This window comes from Mangifera indica, chromosome 3 (assembly GCF_011075055.1).
Source record: "Mangifera indica cultivar Alphonso chromosome 3, CATAS_Mindica_2.1, whole genome shotgun sequence".
In the NCBI taxonomy this organism is placed as follows: Eukaryota; Viridiplantae; Streptophyta; class Magnoliopsida; order Sapindales; family Anacardiaceae; genus Mangifera; species Mangifera indica.
The window spans coordinates 2,226,070-2,242,284 of NC_058139.1; the positions used below are offsets into that span (position 1 = coordinate 2,226,070).

The window sequence follows — 16,215 nt, forward strand, 5'->3', positions numbered from 1 at the left end:
TTTTGGGTAAAAAGTAAAAATTCTTAAAAATGAAAGTAGAAAGAAATATAGAAGAGATGAGGGACCACCATAAAAATCTTCGTTCTGATAATGCTTTCACTGCGACATTCAAAAACACAACAACAGTACAAGTGTACAACTGAGCTTGAAGGCCAAATCCCACCCCGCTTTCTCTCTCCAAACGCTAACCCTAAATCCACCATGACCTGAATCTGAGCGTTCGTTTTCCCAACTCACGCTCCACCGTTCGATCATCAGAACATCCATAGCAGTCGTCCAGCCAAATCTCAACAAACGATGCCTTCGCAGGCCCATCTGGACCGTCAGATCGAGCACCTTATGCAGTGCAAGCCTTTATCAGAAGCGGAGGTGAAGACCTTATGCGAGCAAGCTCGAGCGATTCTGGTGGAGGAATGGAACGTGCAACCCGTCAAGTGTCCAGTCACTGTCTGCGGCGACATTCACGGACAGTTCCACGATCTTGTTGAACTTTTTCGAATCGGTGGCAACGCTCCTGACACTAATTATCTCTTCATGGGCGACTATGTGGGTCAGTTACTGGGCATTTGCATATTCATTTTAGCGTGTTAATGTTTTCCGTTATTTTTGTTGGGTTTTATTTTGGAAGATTATTGATATCGGTAAGGTAATATGATATGCCGAAGTTAATTTAGCTTCTTCTAAGTGAAAAGAAGTTTTAGGTGGGTAATATGGTGTCAAGGATGTGCGTTGGTGTGCTTATGGTTACTACATGAAGGGCTGTTCAATGAGTATGTATAATTAATTGGAATTGAGTTCTTGGATGTGAATTAATATATAATTAATTGGAATGGCTAGGGAATATGCTTTCTTTAGCATGTTGTTTGACAATTCATATATCAACACAAACGTGTTTAAAATCCTCTATTGCAAAAATACTTCACCTCTGGGTATCCATGTCAAGCACCGAGCAAGAATCATTGTTCTACATATTTAATAATTCACATTATATTTTTCCCACGGCGGTCAAATATATTTGTTCTGTTTTTGTTGGATTTGCAATTTTAGCCTTGATCCAACATCTGTTTCCGCTGCCCAGCCTTTTGGCTTTAATTTTAGGTCAGATCATGTTTTAAATTTGTAGTGAGAGATGATCCTTGAGACTCTGGTTCTGGTTGCAACAAATGGCATTTTAAAATTTACTGTGCAAGGATATGTTGGAGATCAAAGCATGCATGTGCTGTAAACACAAGAGAGGAAAATAATTTGCTTGCTTCCATAAGTTGGCTCCAAATGTGAAGGAAGTTGATTCTGAAAGATTTTGTGGATGAAAGTGATTTTCAACTAGGAGAAAAGTAATTGTTCTTGGAAAGGATATTGTATCTAAACAAAATGAAGGAGGTGGATCGCAATGTAGAATTTCTAAATTTCTCTGACCAAAGACTGTTTCATTGCTCAGTGCTGTAATCTCGCAGAATATTTTGACATAAGTCCACCTTCATGGTTAGATCTTCCCATATGGAAGGTTAATCTGATAGGCTCCAATGTGAGACTGCTGCTTCAATATTTGAGTTAAGAAAACTATAACTTACACTTGCAATTTGGAACCAAATTCTTTCCCAATTTGATTAGCTTTATGTTCTCTTTTGAATATTTTCCTTTAAAACTGTTGTCATAAACCTTACATATTCATGCTTCTTTTTTTTTTAATCAGATTCTGTCATTGATTTGTACTTTTGTCTGATTGTGCAGATCGTGGATACTACTCAGTGGAGACTGTCAGCCTTTTAGTCGCACTGAAAGTTCGGTATAGAGATAGAATAACAATTCTAAGAGGAAACCACGAGAGTCGTCAGATAACTCAAGTGTAAGAATATTTCTTTTAAACACGTTCCCTCCATTGCGATCATAAGTTTCACCAAGAACTGGCAAAATTCAGTGACATCATATTCGATGCCAGCAACTGCTACTGTATGTATTTCATTTACTTAAAAAATAAGGGGCTGTTTGTAAAATGCAAAAGCATGAATGTGGCTGCTGGCTTGTTTGGAAGGTTTAAGTTTGGAAAGTGCATAATTATCTTTGTTCGTTTAGAGAGAATAAACATTAAGCCACACGTATTCCATAAAATTTTGGGTTTTACTAATTTGTTTTCTTTTGTTAAATAAAATTGAGGATAGTGATTCTCTTATATACTATTACCAAACAATCCACTTTAGTTGACAAGGTCTCTCTCTCTCTCTCTCTCTCTCTCTCTCTCACTCACGCAAGCATTTATGATTACTGCCCTGACTTGCTTTTAACAATGTGCATACCAACACATAAATATATGTGAGAGAATTTTCTTTTTTTTTTTTTAATTCTAATGCCTATGAGTTTTCATTGCATGATTGTCTCTTGAAATTTGACTTTACGGCAATATTTCTATCATAAAGATGAAAAAGAACTGGAATAATCTCTTTCTCCCCTGGTGCATGTGTATGTATGCATACTTGCACACACAAGAGAAACATTTAGGGTGGAGATATGTAGCAAAGCTATGCCCTAATTTGCAGAATGGAAATGTGTATCCTAAAATCAAGTATGATTAATTTAGTGTTGCTAACTTTTTTATCACATAAGTTACAGAGGAATTTGATTGTGTTAGGACTTAATAAATAATAATAATAAATAAAAATATTTGGATTAGGATAATATATTTGATTTAATTATAAAATATTTATAATAGGATATTTGATTTAGATAATATTTGAGTTGATTAGGATAAATGTTCGATTTGATCTAGATAATATTTGAATTTAAAATTTAAAATATAGGGAGTATAAATATGAGTGATTGGAGGAGAGAAAAAGGAAAAAAAAAGAAAACATTGTTAATTTGGTATTTGGGTAGCCTTTGGCTAATTTGAGAGGGGAAACACATTTCTAATTGTCTTTGAGAAGAGTTGACACCTCTGGTGTCAACACTATCTTATTAATATTAATAATATTTGAGTTGGGTTCTTATCAAAGTGTATCAGAACATTGATTCTGAGGATTGAAAAAGTCGGTCTCATCAAGGATGATGATGGACGATGGTGGATTGTTCGATGATTAACACAGTGGAAAATCTGAGAAATGATGACGAATAGAATTTGTCTTTTTTGTGAAGACAAAGAGGACTCAAACCATGATTGTAAACGTAACTCATGGGCCATTTTCATAGTGGAAGAAGACAATTTGATGATGATGGGCTTCTAATCGTATTCAAAGACAACATAAAAAGGAAAGAATCTGTGTTGGTTGACTCCAGCGTCCTAGAGCTAAATTCAACATTATTTAAAGACAAAAAGGAAAATAAACACTTGAATGAAGGAATCGCTGAATCTAGCAAGATCCTGCTATTGGAAAACCTCTTTTCACTTGAATGTTTGATTCAAATGGAGACTAAAGAGAAAAAACTACAAGAGAAAGAACATGAAAATGAATGGAGAAGATTTGAAGAAATGAATGGAGGAGAAAATGAAAAAAATATGGGAGAAGGGATGAAAGAAGACAACAAGATCAAAGTCCAACCACCATCGCCATTGTTTGAGGAAGAATACAAAGAGATTGAGACTCAACCACCATTGTCATTATCTAAAGAAGTTATAAAAAGAGAGATGATTGAGGAGGAAGATGATGTGATCAAGACTGAATTTGGAGTGTTTAACACATTCTTGATGGTGAATGATGTTGAACTTGATGAGGCATATGCATCGGTGCTTAGGACAAATGATGTTAGTATGATGTGTTTAGCAATGGCGAACAACATGAATTTGACGTTCTCGATCTTAAACAACAACTGGACTAATAACAAAATGACAAAAATTTTTTCAAATTGGGTTGGAAGAGCTATAAAAAAAAAAATGTGATACCCTTAGGCAAATCCCACATCGACAAAGCACGGGAGAGATGTTGGGTATGTTTGTACTCTGTCTATATATCCCATATCGGTTAGTGGTGGGAGAATTTGACTAGTTAAATAGCTTGTGAACTCCTTAAACTGGTAAAACGTGTTTTGGGTTGCAAAGTCAGAAGCAAAACCATGATGGACTGTGTGTCCAAATAGACAATATCTTGACAGTAGGTCAGATTTTTGGATCAGGGATGTTACAAAACCTTGAGGACAAGGTGGGTTTTGAGGGGCAAGTAATGTTAGGACTTAATAAATAATAATAATAAATAAAATATATTTGGATTAGGATAATATATTTGATTAGATTAGATAAATATTGAATTTGATTTAGATAATATTTGAGTTGATTAGGATAAATATTTGATTTAATCTAGATAATATTTGAATTTAAAATATAGGGAGTATAAATATGAGTGATTGGAGGAGAGAAAAAGGGAAAAAAAGAAAAACATTGTTAATTTGACATTTGGGTAGCCTTTGGCTAATTTGGGAGGGGAAAGACACTTCTAATTGTCTTTGGGAGGAATTGACACCTCTGGTGTCAACGCTATCTTATTAATATTAATAATATGTGAGTTGGGTTCCTATCAGATTGTTTTCTCTTTTTTTTTTTTTTTCCATTATATGAGATTTTAGGGTTTATTATTGCTGGTTTTTGGTCTCATTAAGTTTTGCTGGTATTTTAGTCTCTTCAAGTATTGCAGTTATTCGGTGTTGTGCATTCAATTATCAATAGTCAATCTGGTTTATATTGAAGTAACTTAATAGTTTCTCTTTTTAGGTATGGATTTTATGATGAATGCTTGAGAAAATATGGAAATGCTAATGTCTGGAAGCATTTCACCGACCTCTTTGATTATTTGCCACTTACAGCTCTAATCGAGAGTCAGGTTTGAATCTCATGGTGCAGTCTTGCCCTATTCATTTCCTTTTATTGTGGCTGACTAGCATTTACAATTACCCTGTAGGTATTCTGCTTGCATGGTGGACTTTCGCCATCTTTGGATACATTAGATAATGTCCGTGCTCTGGACCGTATACAGGAGGTACACATACACTTTCTGCTGTAATTTTGTTGCAATATTATGCTTTCATAACAGCATATTCTCTTACTTGATTTGTACATTTTTCTGGTCTTTAGCTGGAACAGTTTTACTTGCTGTCATGTGACTTTTTCATGATATGCATTACCTTCCAAATGTATTAAATAAAGTTCCTCTAATAAATGTACTGATTATGTTAGTTTGTTGTTGGTAAATATTACTAAAAGTTATAGGTTAGTTTGTTGGTGGGAAATACTACTAAAAGTTATGGGTATTAAACCAGAAATCTTCCTGTGTCTCTACTACTTCTGTCATCTGGGAGATGATGTATTGATGTCTTGATTATGTGTACAAACTGATTTGCTATTTATCATGCATGTTTTTCCATATATTATGTTAGCAAGTTCTTAGCATCTAAATTTTGCATGCTCTAAGAGTACTAAATGGGCGTTTGGTTTGGGTAATGTTTGATTACTAAAATAAAAAGATTACCTTAAAGATAAATTACTTAGAAGATTACTGGGTATAAATGATTACTATATTTGATAAAATTTGATAGGTATAAATAATTATTGTGTTTGGTTAAAGGTAATAAAAGATTATTAGTAAATTATTTTACTTAAATGCCCTTGAATATAATTATTTTTAAATATTTTTTATATTATTTGTCATATTAATTAAAAATAAATTTATTTTTATCTCAAAAAATTAATAAATAATATTTTTTCTATAATAAACTCAAGATTACCCCAGTTATCTTTAAATACCTAAGGTGAAGGTGGTAATCAGATTACCACATATATTACCTGCCAGGTCAGTATTGGTAATAGAAGATTACTGTAATCTTTTATTACTGGCAAACCCTTAATACTGATACCAAGGTAATCAGTATTAAGATAGATTACCAAGGTAATCTTAAAAACCCTTAACCAAACGCACTCTAAGTGTTTAAAGTTTAAGCCATGTAGCATAACTTAATACTGATACCACAAATTGTCGTTATCAAACAAAAAAGATATACAAAAAAAGATGGTTAAATTGGAACTGTGGTACTGTTTAATAAATCGATATTACAGAAGCAGCTTAGTTATACTGGCATGATATTTTCATCTGTTAGTAGATGCTAGAAAAGATTAATATATCCCCATCTCATTAAAATGATCTTCCAGTATCATTATGTTTCTTACTTTTTCTTCTATGTATATTTTGCAAGTAGGTTCCTCATGAGGGCCCAATGTGTGATCTCTTGTGGTCTGATCCGGATGACCGGTGTGGATGGGGAATATCTCCTCGTGGTGCTGGATACACGTTTGGACAGGATATTGCTGCACAGTTCAACCATACTAATGGGCTCACTCTTGTTTCTAGGGCTCACCAGCTTGTTATGGAAGGATACAATTGGTGCCAGGTCTGAGAACCTTAAATGAAATTAGAATAACTTCTTGTTCCCAAAGTGAGTTTTCTCAATTTTGTGTTCATTACAAATTCATTGTAGGAGAAGAATGTGGTGACCGTGTTCAGTGCACCAAATTACTGCTACCGGTGTGGAAATATGGCTGCAATTCTTGAAATTGGGGAGAATATGGAGCAGAACTTTCTTCAATTTGACCCAGCTCCTCGTCAGATTGAACCAGATAATACACGCAGGACCCCAGACTATTTTTTGTGATGGCTCGAACTTATATTCAACGGGAAAGTTTTGACATTTCCTGTTGTGTTTCTGTAGATTTGTCATGCAAATTTGAGTTGTGTTTTTTAGTTGAGGGAGAGACAAAAGAAACCATTGTTGTTGTCATTCTTTTGGATGGGGTTACTCTGCTTCTGGGTTCATGTGAGTTTATAGGTTTGATTTGTAGAAGGTTCTTCATTTGTATTCTAAAATGGAAAGAAAATAGAGCTGGTGTTTTGCCTTGTGAATTTACATCCTTGGGTGAAACATTTACTGATTCCAATTTTGCTTTTACACAAGTGAAAGCTGATTCCCAAGGCAATTTTTCCCCTTGATATATTGTTTAACGTTGCCTTCACTTGTGTTGTTGGTCTTGAGGCCATTATCATCAAATTCACCTTGAGAATGTTTGAAAATGTTGGAAATTTATTGCTAGGTCACTCACTGATCTCCAACTGGAATCTCCCTAACTAATATTATATATATTTATGGATATTATCATGTGATTAAGTATTATTTTATCTGTAATTCAAAATTATTTAATTATATAATAATATATATTAAATATATATTTATTTGTATATTTAAAATAAGTATATATAATTTTATTAAATAGGATACAAACATTTTTGACCGATTAGGAGGCTGGAGCCTTTTTAGAATACTTGGGAGCAGTATTCCACCCATAAATAGTGAAAGAACAATGTGTATATATATATAGAATACACAAAATAAATATATAAATGATATATTATCATTAATTAAATATTATTATTTTTAATTTAAAATCATCTAATTATATGATAATACATTATTTAAGTATTTATTTTAAGTATTTAAAATATATATATAATTTTATTGATTGTGAAATAATTTTTTTAATAAAACTATATATATATATATATATATATATATATATATATATATGTATTTACCCTTTATGTAACATCAAGGTGATAACGGTACCTCTCAGCAAGGCAAAAGACACAAGCAAATAACAGTAGCACCAAGACAGCTTGTGGTTTAAGGGGAAGCAATGTCATAATGAAAATTTTCAAAAGAAGAATAAGAATAATCTAGACCGAAAGTGAAATTAGTTAAAAAGGGAGAGCGTTGGTTGGGTTCACACACTTCTTTCAGTTACCGTTAATTTTAACGGTGCCCAATAGGGGTCATTAAATAACACTTTTCTCAGAAAGGCGTAAGTACTAATTCTCACCGAAAGGATGATATTTCTTCTAAATTTTTATTCTAGTAAATTTAAAAATTTTATTTATAAACTATTATATTTATTAATTTTAAAAATAAAATTATTATCCTATTTATAATATTAAAAATAAATTAAAATTTTATATATTTTTTCTCTTCTAAATTTTTAAAAATAATATATTTTTTTAAACTAAATTTTAAAAAATCACTTTTTTTTTAAGGTTTAATTTTAATATTTGATCACTTTTCTCTGCAATTTTTCCCTTTTGATTATTTTTTTCCTCTGGTGGTCATGTATCACTCATCTAGAAAGACGAAATCTCTAATTTTTATTTTCTCAACTTGAATGATAGGCCAAAGGAAGGAGAGATAATGAGAAATATTATCAGAGAAAGAGAAAACATTAGAATAGAGAGATTGTTGACAATAACATTAGAGATATCACCTGAAATTGAAAATTAAATCTTATAAGAGAAATATTATTTTTAAAAATTTAATCAAAAAAATGATTGATTTTTAAAATTTAAGAGAAAAAAAAGATAAAATTTTAATAAATTTAAATTTTATTAACTTTAATTATTTATAAATAGATAAATAAAATTTTTATAATAAAACCATAAGAACTTGAAAACCCAACATAATTTAGGTGAGAATTAGTCCTTTGGCCTTTCCGAAATTCATCTGAATACAGCCTTCCGTCAACCTTAAAAATATCTCCATGTTTATCATATTTACTGTTCTTAATTACTTGCATTCATTACATCAACAATGGTTAAAACCAAACTATTATGCGAAGATAATTCATGGTATTACTGTACAAAATGTTATGATACAGTCAGGTCGTTTTAAGATTCTCTCTCGCTGTTAATTGTAACTACTAGCCACAATCAACTGTAGCCATTGTCCTGTAAATATAGTGAGTAAGCTCAGCTGATCGTCAAGCAGAGTCTTCCCATCAACCACTGCCAGAGATAGCTTGCTTTACTCTCTTACTCTTTCTCACTACTTCAGCTGAAATCAGTACTCAATATATATGGCCCTTCTTGTAGGTTTCATGTACCGTCTGCTGCATATAGAGATCATCCGTCTCCTCATGAAGAAGCGGACGGACCCAGAATTTTCTCGACCCGATATTAATGAGCTCGATATCTACAAGCTCGATCCGTTTATGTTACCTGGTAAGTGAATTCATGATGCTTTCAATTAGTCAGATATGACCCTCTGACCAACACAGCACCATCCTTTTTTCTTCTTTTTGGTTTTTATGTGAATTGAATTGTGATGCAGAGCATTCAGAAATTAAGTCCGATGAACAAGTTTGGAATTTTTTCTGTAAGCCTGATTATAAGTACGCAAACAGTAAACGTGCCAACCGAATAACTGTGAATGGTTACTGGAAGATTACAGGAAAACCCATTGAAGTCAAGGATAAATTTGGCAAAGTGATTGGTTGCAAGAAGACTTTGGTTTACCATAGATGTGTTGATGTTGCTTCGAAGATGGTCAAGAAGACTGACTGGGTCATGAACGAATTCTCTGTTGAGGACAGCTCTCGTTATAAGGTGTTTTTGATGAATTTATGCATTGAACTTAAATCATCTTCCGCTGGATTTCATTTATATATACCCTGTTCTTATTTTAATGGCTATAAAATATTTGATTCTACAACATCACTTTTCTTTTCCCTTTTGGGTTTTGCAGATGGATTTTGTTTTCTGCTACATTCAAAAAAATCCAAATAGCAAGTCTAATGTTTCAACTCCTAATAATGATCAACATCAACTGAGTCAGAATTTGGTTTCTGATGCTGAAATCTATGCTACAGAAAAAAATTCAGCAGAGGTGAGTTGAGATGGAGCATGTGTCGGCATTTTTCAGAATCAAGTCATACTTATACATAATTCAGGACAAAACTATCCAAATCTAATACTTGTCTATCTATGATTCTTGCTCCAGGTTGAACATCAGCAACCTTCCAGTCAGCCTTTTAGAAAAAACATTTTGGAAGTAAGAAAAATCCATCTTATTTTTTGGTGGTTTTAATTAATCATTACCAATACATATCTTATAATGGCACAATTAATTCTTGTTTGATCTCTATGATTCGTTTCTCAGGTGGAATCCAAGGTGCAATCACATTACAATTTGGTTCCGGGTACAGGAAATCATTTTCTGCCTAAGAATTATTGTATGGTGAGGGATGATTCCTTATACCAATTCATGCATATTCTCGGATATTCACATAATCAATGCTTATTCATCTATAATATTACTTCAGGAAGAACCTCAACTACTATCAGATCAAAATTTGGGTTTGGATCCAAGAAACAACTTTGCAGATAATGCTTCTCCAAAGGTGAGTGTGCTCATGCCTTTATGGTAGTTTTTAATTGCTATCAATTTATGCATAAGGTACATAAGCAAAAATATTGTCACAATTAATGCTGGTTTATCTATGATTCTTACTTCAGGAGATAGAATGTCAACCACTATCAGGTCACAATTTGTTTTCTGATGATCAAAGAAATCATTTTGTGCCAATTAAATCTTCAATAAATGATTCTGCATTGATTCCCTCTTCAATGGTGAGTATGCACATGACTTGTGGTAGTTTTTAAATCAACTTATACGTTTGGTTCAAGGAATACAGATTCTCAAAACATTTCTTGCTTTTTAATGTTTCTTACTAATGGCAGGTAGAATCTCAACTACTATCAAGTCAGAACTTAGTTTCTGATTCTTCAGGAACTCATTTGACACCAAATGCTTCTTTGATGGTGAGGATCAATCTGTACTTGTCCTTATGCTAGCTAGTTTTAAGTATCTAATTATAAATATTTTGAATGAAAGATATATATTTACAAATGCTTACTTCAGGTAGCACATGATCAGCTACCATCAAATCAAAATGTCATTTCGGATCCAAGAAATCATTTTGCACCAAATACTTTGGTAGATTTAGTATCAACCGTACATAGTTATGGTGCATTTTACACTAATGCTTGCTTTTCTCTTTGTTCGATTTCAGGAAGACCTTCAACAACTTGCTGGTGCACTATTTGGCAGTGATCACAGCTCAGTGTACTCACTGCAGCGCTGGCCAATTCACCCAGAACATGGATCCTCCTTCTCACACTCAAACGGCTTTGATAAAAACTCTACTTTCCTGAGTTCTCAATTTCATGGAGAGCTTGAAGATGAGCAGATTGCACGAAGGAATTTCCAGGACACATATCCTGACCAAGCAACTGGACAGACTCTTCCTGCTGATACAGACACTGATGACATCGATGCTTTCGTGGACGGGCTAATTATCGACAATCCTCCTCTCAGTTAATTAAATTCTGGAGGAGAATATTATTGTTATTGACATTAGAAGAATGGTTTGCTCATGTGTGAGAATAATGGCTTGTATGTTTTTTGGCCCTGTTTTGAGAAGACTTGAAAACTCAGACTTGTCATTCATATCTATATGTAATACTAATAGAATGGCCAAGTTCCAGACAGTTGGAGCTTGTTTAATGGGAAATGAATGCTTATTTATGTAAAACTGAAATCTACAGGGATGACATAGATAAGCACAGATAAAAGGAGAAGAAAATTCTATAAAGAAAGTGAATGTAGTCATGGTGGGTTCTTCTTTGATAGACCTTGGGAGAACAGCTATTGAATATAGTGTTTACTTTTCCACATTCACACCTGAAAATGACTTTGGTTTTCTCCCTCTTTTTCCACTGTAAAAATATATTCTGTTCTTGTTATGCATGTGAAAAAAATTTATAAAAAAAAAAAAAAAGATCGTGACACTCCAAATTATAACCATTCAAATTCCCCTCAAATTTGTTTATAGTTTTATTATTTTCTCTGAAAGCATAATTTATTAGAGTTTCGTTTTTAAAATTTTATAATTAAAAATATATTTTAATAATTTAAAATTTTATAAATTATTTAAATAATTTAAAAGTATACCGTTAAATCAAGTATGTATGATTCAAGCTTCGAATGTTGGCAATAAAAATCATTATTCATCTTGATAAGAAAAAGAGAGTAAAGGGTAAACTAGTAATTGTGCAGTATTCCAACAAAATCAATCTTCATATTTGAGAATATTATTTATATATTTATGTAATTATCCGAATCACAGTGAAAAGAAAGTGCTCTTTGCCCAAGCCTTACGTGGAAAATGTCATTCGCTGGAAAAGCAAGAAATGTTTTTCCAGATTCGGTCACAAGCGTGTGAAATCTCTTGTTAGAATTTGATCGGATTTTACACTGATTCATTTGATAGATGGAAAGAAGGTGAAATTGGTGTTACGAAAGCTCATTTTCAAATGTCAAAAAAGGAGGAACGATTCGAAAGTTAAAAATAAAAGATGGATAAAATTGAAAATTTTCAGATGGTTTGATGGATAGCTGTAAATAAAAAAATACGATGGATTATGTAAACCCTAGATTTAAAGAAAATGTCTGATTTTAAATTTAAAAAATAAAAAATTTTTAATTTTTAAAATTAAAATAAAGATAAATTTTTTTAAAATAAAACCTTAAAATAATAATAATAATTGCCAGAAGGGTTCTTTTTCACCCGCAAATTATAATTATCATTTGAAGATGAGAAAATAAGCAGAGAAAATTCTAGAATGAAAAGACCTATAACAGAAAGGGCTTGAAATTATGAGAATGGTGGGGCCTAAAAAGACTCAGACGACTTGCGAAACAAGGATTTCCGTACCCTGTCATTTTTTTATTATTATTATTACTTGACGGCTACTTAACGGTGTACAGTACTTGACTGAACGTCGTTTGACGATTCTGAACGCGTTTATACGCGAACGTACTCACGCGCTCTCAGCAGTATATATGGAGCTTTCCTCCCCGGGTTAGTTTCTAGCTTGCAAGCAAACAAAATTCTTCTGATTTCTTCCTCTTAAACGCTTCCACTCTTTCCAGTCGCTACTGTTGCTTAATTTACTCTGTGCTGATCAATCTGGAATGGATCGTCTTGTGGGGCTTATGTTCTACTTTTTTCATGTGAAAATAATCAGTCTTCTGGAGGAGAAGAGGCTTCATCCTGATTTCTCTCACCCCAGTATTAACGAGGTTGATATCTACCAGTTCGATCCCTACGACTTGCCTGGTAAGTGGGAGTTTCTTCAAGCTTTCTACTTTAACTTCGGTTGTGTCTGATGATGACTGATGTGAATTTGAATGTGATGCAGGGCTTTCAGAAAGCGACTCCGATGAACAAGGATGGTACTTTTTCTCTGAACCTTATTACAAGTATGCAAAGAGTAAACGTGCCAACCGACGAACCCATGGTGGGTATTGGAAGATAACTGGTCCAGGTTGTTTTGTCAAGAATAAAAGTGGCCGAGTCATCGGCAGTAAAAAGAATCTGGTTTTTTATAGACTTGGTGGTACTTCTAAGGGAGCCAAGACTGACTGGGTCATGCACGAGTTCTATGTCAAGGATGAGAGTGACCCTCGTTATAAGGTGTTTTTCTTTGCTCTTTCGTTATATGTTTGTTTATTTTCTGAGTTAAATGTTCTGTATAATTGAAATCAGTGGAAAGCTGCCTCAATTTTACCTCTAAAGTAATCTTGTGTGATACGGGTTGACTATTTGTTTTTGTTTCTGTAGAAGGATTTTGTTATTTGTTTCATAGAAAAAAAATCAAATAACAAATCTACCGTTTCAACTCCTGATGATGGTCAGCCAAGTGAGAGTTTGTCTTCTAATTCTGTATGTAAAGTTACAGAAAACCCTAACACAGAGGTGAGATATAGCATGTCTTATGGCTTTTTTTCAATATCAAAGTTATACATATCTAGGGAGAAACATTTATTAAGAATTAATACTTATTTATCTGCGGTTCTTGGTCCAGGTTGAATCTCAGTCATCATCAAGTCACCATTTGATTCCCGATTCTGGAAAGAATATTGCAGAAAATTCTTATTCAGAAGTGAGAAAGAGCATACCTAGCTTATAGTTAGTTTGTCAGTTTGTATGTGATATGTATATTAACACATCTAATACTGGTTTTTTGTTTCTCTAATCTTGTTTCAGGTGGGACATCGACTACTACAAACAACCAATATGGTTACTGTACCGGGAAGTTTGATTCCAGAAAGTACTACCTCAGTGGTGGGGAAAATATGGCAATTTTCAGTCTCAATTTATATAAATGGACATATATAAGAAAAAAACATATATATTCATATTACTTTTGCTTGTTTGTGATTCTTTTTCAGGTAGAACCTCAACTACTATCTAGTGATGGTTTTGTTCCTGAACAGATGAATCATATTCCAGAAATTACCTGCCTAACAGTAAGGAAAACTTTATCTATATGGCTATGGGACATGAAAAACATATTTACACCTAACGTTTGCCTATATATGATTCTTACAGCAGGTAATTCCTCAACTACAAGCTGAATTTGATGCAACCAACAGCTCTAATTGGTTGAATCACAGCTCTATTCCTGCACTACAGATGCCAATCAATCCAGACCACTACCAGGGATTCAATAGCTGCCAATACTCAACTGGGTTTAGTGAAGATTGTAATGTGCGGGGTTTCGAGTTTCCAGAAAGTACTACCTCAATGGTGGGGAAAAAATGGCAGTTTTCAGTATCAATATATATAATGGACATTTATAAGAAAAAACATATATATTCACATTATTTTCGCTTGTTTGTGATTCTTTGTCCAGGTAAAACCTCAACTACTTTCTGGTCATGGTTTTGTTCCTGACCCGATGTATCATATTCCAGAAATTACCTGCCCAATGGTAAGGAAAACTTTATCTATATGGCTATGGGGTATAAAAACATATTTCCGCCGCTAATGTTTGCCTATGTATAATTGTTACAGCAGGTAGATCCTCAACTACAAGCTGAATTTGATGCAACCAATGACTCTAATTGGTTGAATCAAAGCTCTATCCCAGCACTACAGTTGCCAATCGATCCAGACCACTGCCAGGGATTCAGTGGCTCCCAATACTCAACTGGATTTAGTGACGACTGTAATGTGCAGGATTTCGGGTTGGAGGGTGAATTTGGAGATGTGAATTCACTATGGAACTTCGAGAATGAATTTCCTTGGGAAGTTACCGGACAGATTCCTCCTGTTCGTGGAGACACTGAAACCATCAACTACACTTCAGTAGCATGTGGACTGTAAACCGCATCTTCTGTGACCATGTTAAATCGTCAGTTTGTATTTCTATGTAATAGTATGGCCAAGTTCTGGAGACTTGAGCTTGTTCGATGGGGATGCTACTCATCCTTTCACTATGGAAAATGTCTTAGAATTTTTGTTAAGTTCGTTCAATACACGTTCCTCTGCTCATTCCAGGAACTAGCCTGATGTAAAATCATTTGTATCTTCTAATCTAGCTTTTGTCAAGATGTTATCATTTTGTTCCTAGAGCCGATCTATATACATAAAACCTTAGTGCAATCTGGTAAGAGATGTGAGTTAGAATGTGTTATTAAGATTGGGATGCAACCTTAAACCCCATTGATAACCTCAAACTCACTGATTCACCTATCCAGCTTGCGGAGAAAATTTTCTATTCATCTTAATGTAAAACCATGATAATCCTGCAACTTAATGCTTTCAGTATGACTTTGAAACATTAAAGACCATCAATTTTAAGATCAGTATCAACTCGGGAAAACAAATAGACAACGGAGAACAATGAGAGCTAAAAGAGTAAGACTACAAAAAGCTAAAACAACTTCTTGACAAAGAAAAACGGATAGCAACGAATAACTTCTTTGAGATGGATAAAGCAACGAATGGTTTGAAGTTTTGATTCTTTGCCACGAGAAGTGGACTGAAGAAAGTTGGAATGGAAAATAGTTGGTCACTAGGGTGACATCGCATTACTCTTTTACTAAATAAAATATTAATAATAAATATTATGAATTTAAAAAAAATATTATTAAAGTATTATTTAACTTATTTACAAATTTAAAATAATTAATTTAGAGTAAGACTGGGTATTTTATTTAATTTTCTGAAAAAAAAAAAATCAACATATTCAATTAATCTGTAATTTTGTATTACCCTCGTAAGTTAAACTAGTTATAGAGGAAGGAGTTACTTGAATTTGAATCTTCTTGTCTGTGACTGCACGTAAGCTCTACTAGTCTTAAAATATTAACACTTAAAGTTATACGATAAATATGGTTAATGTAAGTAATAATATGTATAAATAAATAATATATTATTACATAATTAAATTATTTTAAATTAATAATAAAGTAAAAATTAAATCATCCATGCCGCGTTATTACAACGTAAGAATATTGAAATAATATTGGCAAGAGGGTGGAAGATGAAGCGAAGAATAAAAGAAACCTGAC

The 16,215-nt window shown here is 33.2% G+C and overlaps 3 protein-coding genes across 4 annotated transcripts; all 3 read left to right on the forward strand.

Moving 5' to 3' along the window:
• Positions 1 to 80: 80 nt before the first annotated feature.
• Positions 81 to 6,879, forward strand: LOC123212012 (serine/threonine-protein phosphatase PP2A-2 catalytic subunit-like). The gene is made up of 6 exons (XM_044631029.1): positions 81 to 550; positions 1,732 to 1,846; positions 4,697 to 4,805; positions 4,884 to 4,961; positions 6,175 to 6,366; positions 6,454 to 6,879. Exons 1-6 carry the CDS (start codon positions 298 to 300, stop codon positions 6,625 to 6,627), a joined length of 921 nt encoding a protein of 306 aa, XP_044486964.1. The 5' UTR covers positions 81 to 297; the 3' UTR covers positions 6,628 to 6,879.
• A 1,837-nt stretch (positions 6,880 to 8,716) lies between these two features.
• Positions 8,717 to 11,365, forward strand: LOC123210620 (putative NAC domain-containing protein 94). Its single transcript, XM_044629087.1, has 9 exons — positions 8,717 to 9,014; positions 9,124 to 9,398; positions 9,538 to 9,678; positions 9,793 to 9,843; positions 9,952 to 10,029; positions 10,115 to 10,192; positions 10,308 to 10,421; positions 10,533 to 10,613; positions 10,865 to 11,365. Exons 1-9 carry the CDS (start codon positions 8,870 to 8,872, stop codon positions 11,171 to 11,173), a joined length of 1,272 nt encoding a protein of 423 aa, XP_044485022.1. The 5' UTR covers positions 8,717 to 8,869; the 3' UTR covers positions 11,174 to 11,365.
• A 1,373-nt stretch (positions 11,366 to 12,738) lies between these two features.
• LOC123212158 (NAC domain-containing protein 19-like) lies at positions 12,739 to 15,271 on the forward strand. 2 transcript variants are annotated; one of them, XM_044631216.1, is made up of 9 exons: positions 12,739 to 12,973; positions 13,056 to 13,330; positions 13,478 to 13,612; positions 13,722 to 13,799; positions 13,904 to 13,981; positions 14,089 to 14,166; positions 14,249 to 14,446; positions 14,553 to 14,630; positions 14,714 to 15,271. In XM_044631216.1, exons 1-9 carry the CDS (start codon positions 12,829 to 12,831, stop codon positions 15,023 to 15,025), a joined length of 1,377 nt encoding a protein of 458 aa, XP_044487151.1. In that variant the 5' UTR covers positions 12,739 to 12,828; the 3' UTR covers positions 15,026 to 15,271. The 2 variants fall into 2 exon arrangements, with proteins under 2 accessions (XP_044487151.1, XP_044487152.1); XM_044631217.1 differs by having other exon boundaries at positions 14,717 to 15,271.
• Positions 15,272 to 16,215: the final 944 nt, after the last annotated feature.

Coding starts and splice junctions, on each gene's coding strand:
- LOC123210620 (XM_044629087.1), top strand. CDS start 8,870: ATGGCCCTTCTTGTAGGTTTCATGTACCGTCTGCTGCATATAGAGATC. Junction 9,015..9,123: donor CGATCCGTTTATGTTACCTG/GTAAGTGAATTC, acceptor ATTGTGATGCAG/AGCATTCAGAAATTAAGTCC. Junction 10,614..10,864: donor CACCAAATGCTTCTTTGATG/GTGAGGATCAAT, acceptor GTTCGATTTCAG/GAAGACCTTCAACAACTTGC.
- LOC123212158 (XM_044631216.1), top strand. CDS start 12,829: ATGGATCGTCTTGTGGGGCTTATGTTCTACTTTTTTCATGTGAAAATA. Junction 14,447..14,552: donor CAGAAAGTACTACCTCAATG/GTGGGGAAAAAA, acceptor TTCTTTGTCCAG/GTAAAACCTCAACTACTTTC. Junction 14,631..14,713: donor CAGAAATTACCTGCCCAATG/GTAAGGAAAACT, acceptor TAATTGTTACAG/CAGGTAGATCCTCAACTACA.
- LOC123212012 (XM_044631029.1), top strand. CDS start 298: ATGCCTTCGCAGGCCCATCTGGACCGTCAGATCGAGCACCTTATGCAG. Junction 1,847..4,696: donor AGTCGTCAGATAACTCAAGT/GTAAGAATATTT, acceptor TTCTCTTTTTAG/GTATGGATTTTATGATGAAT. Junction 4,962..6,174: donor CTCTGGACCGTATACAGGAG/GTACACATACAC, acceptor TTTTGCAAGTAG/GTTCCTCATGAGGGCCCAAT.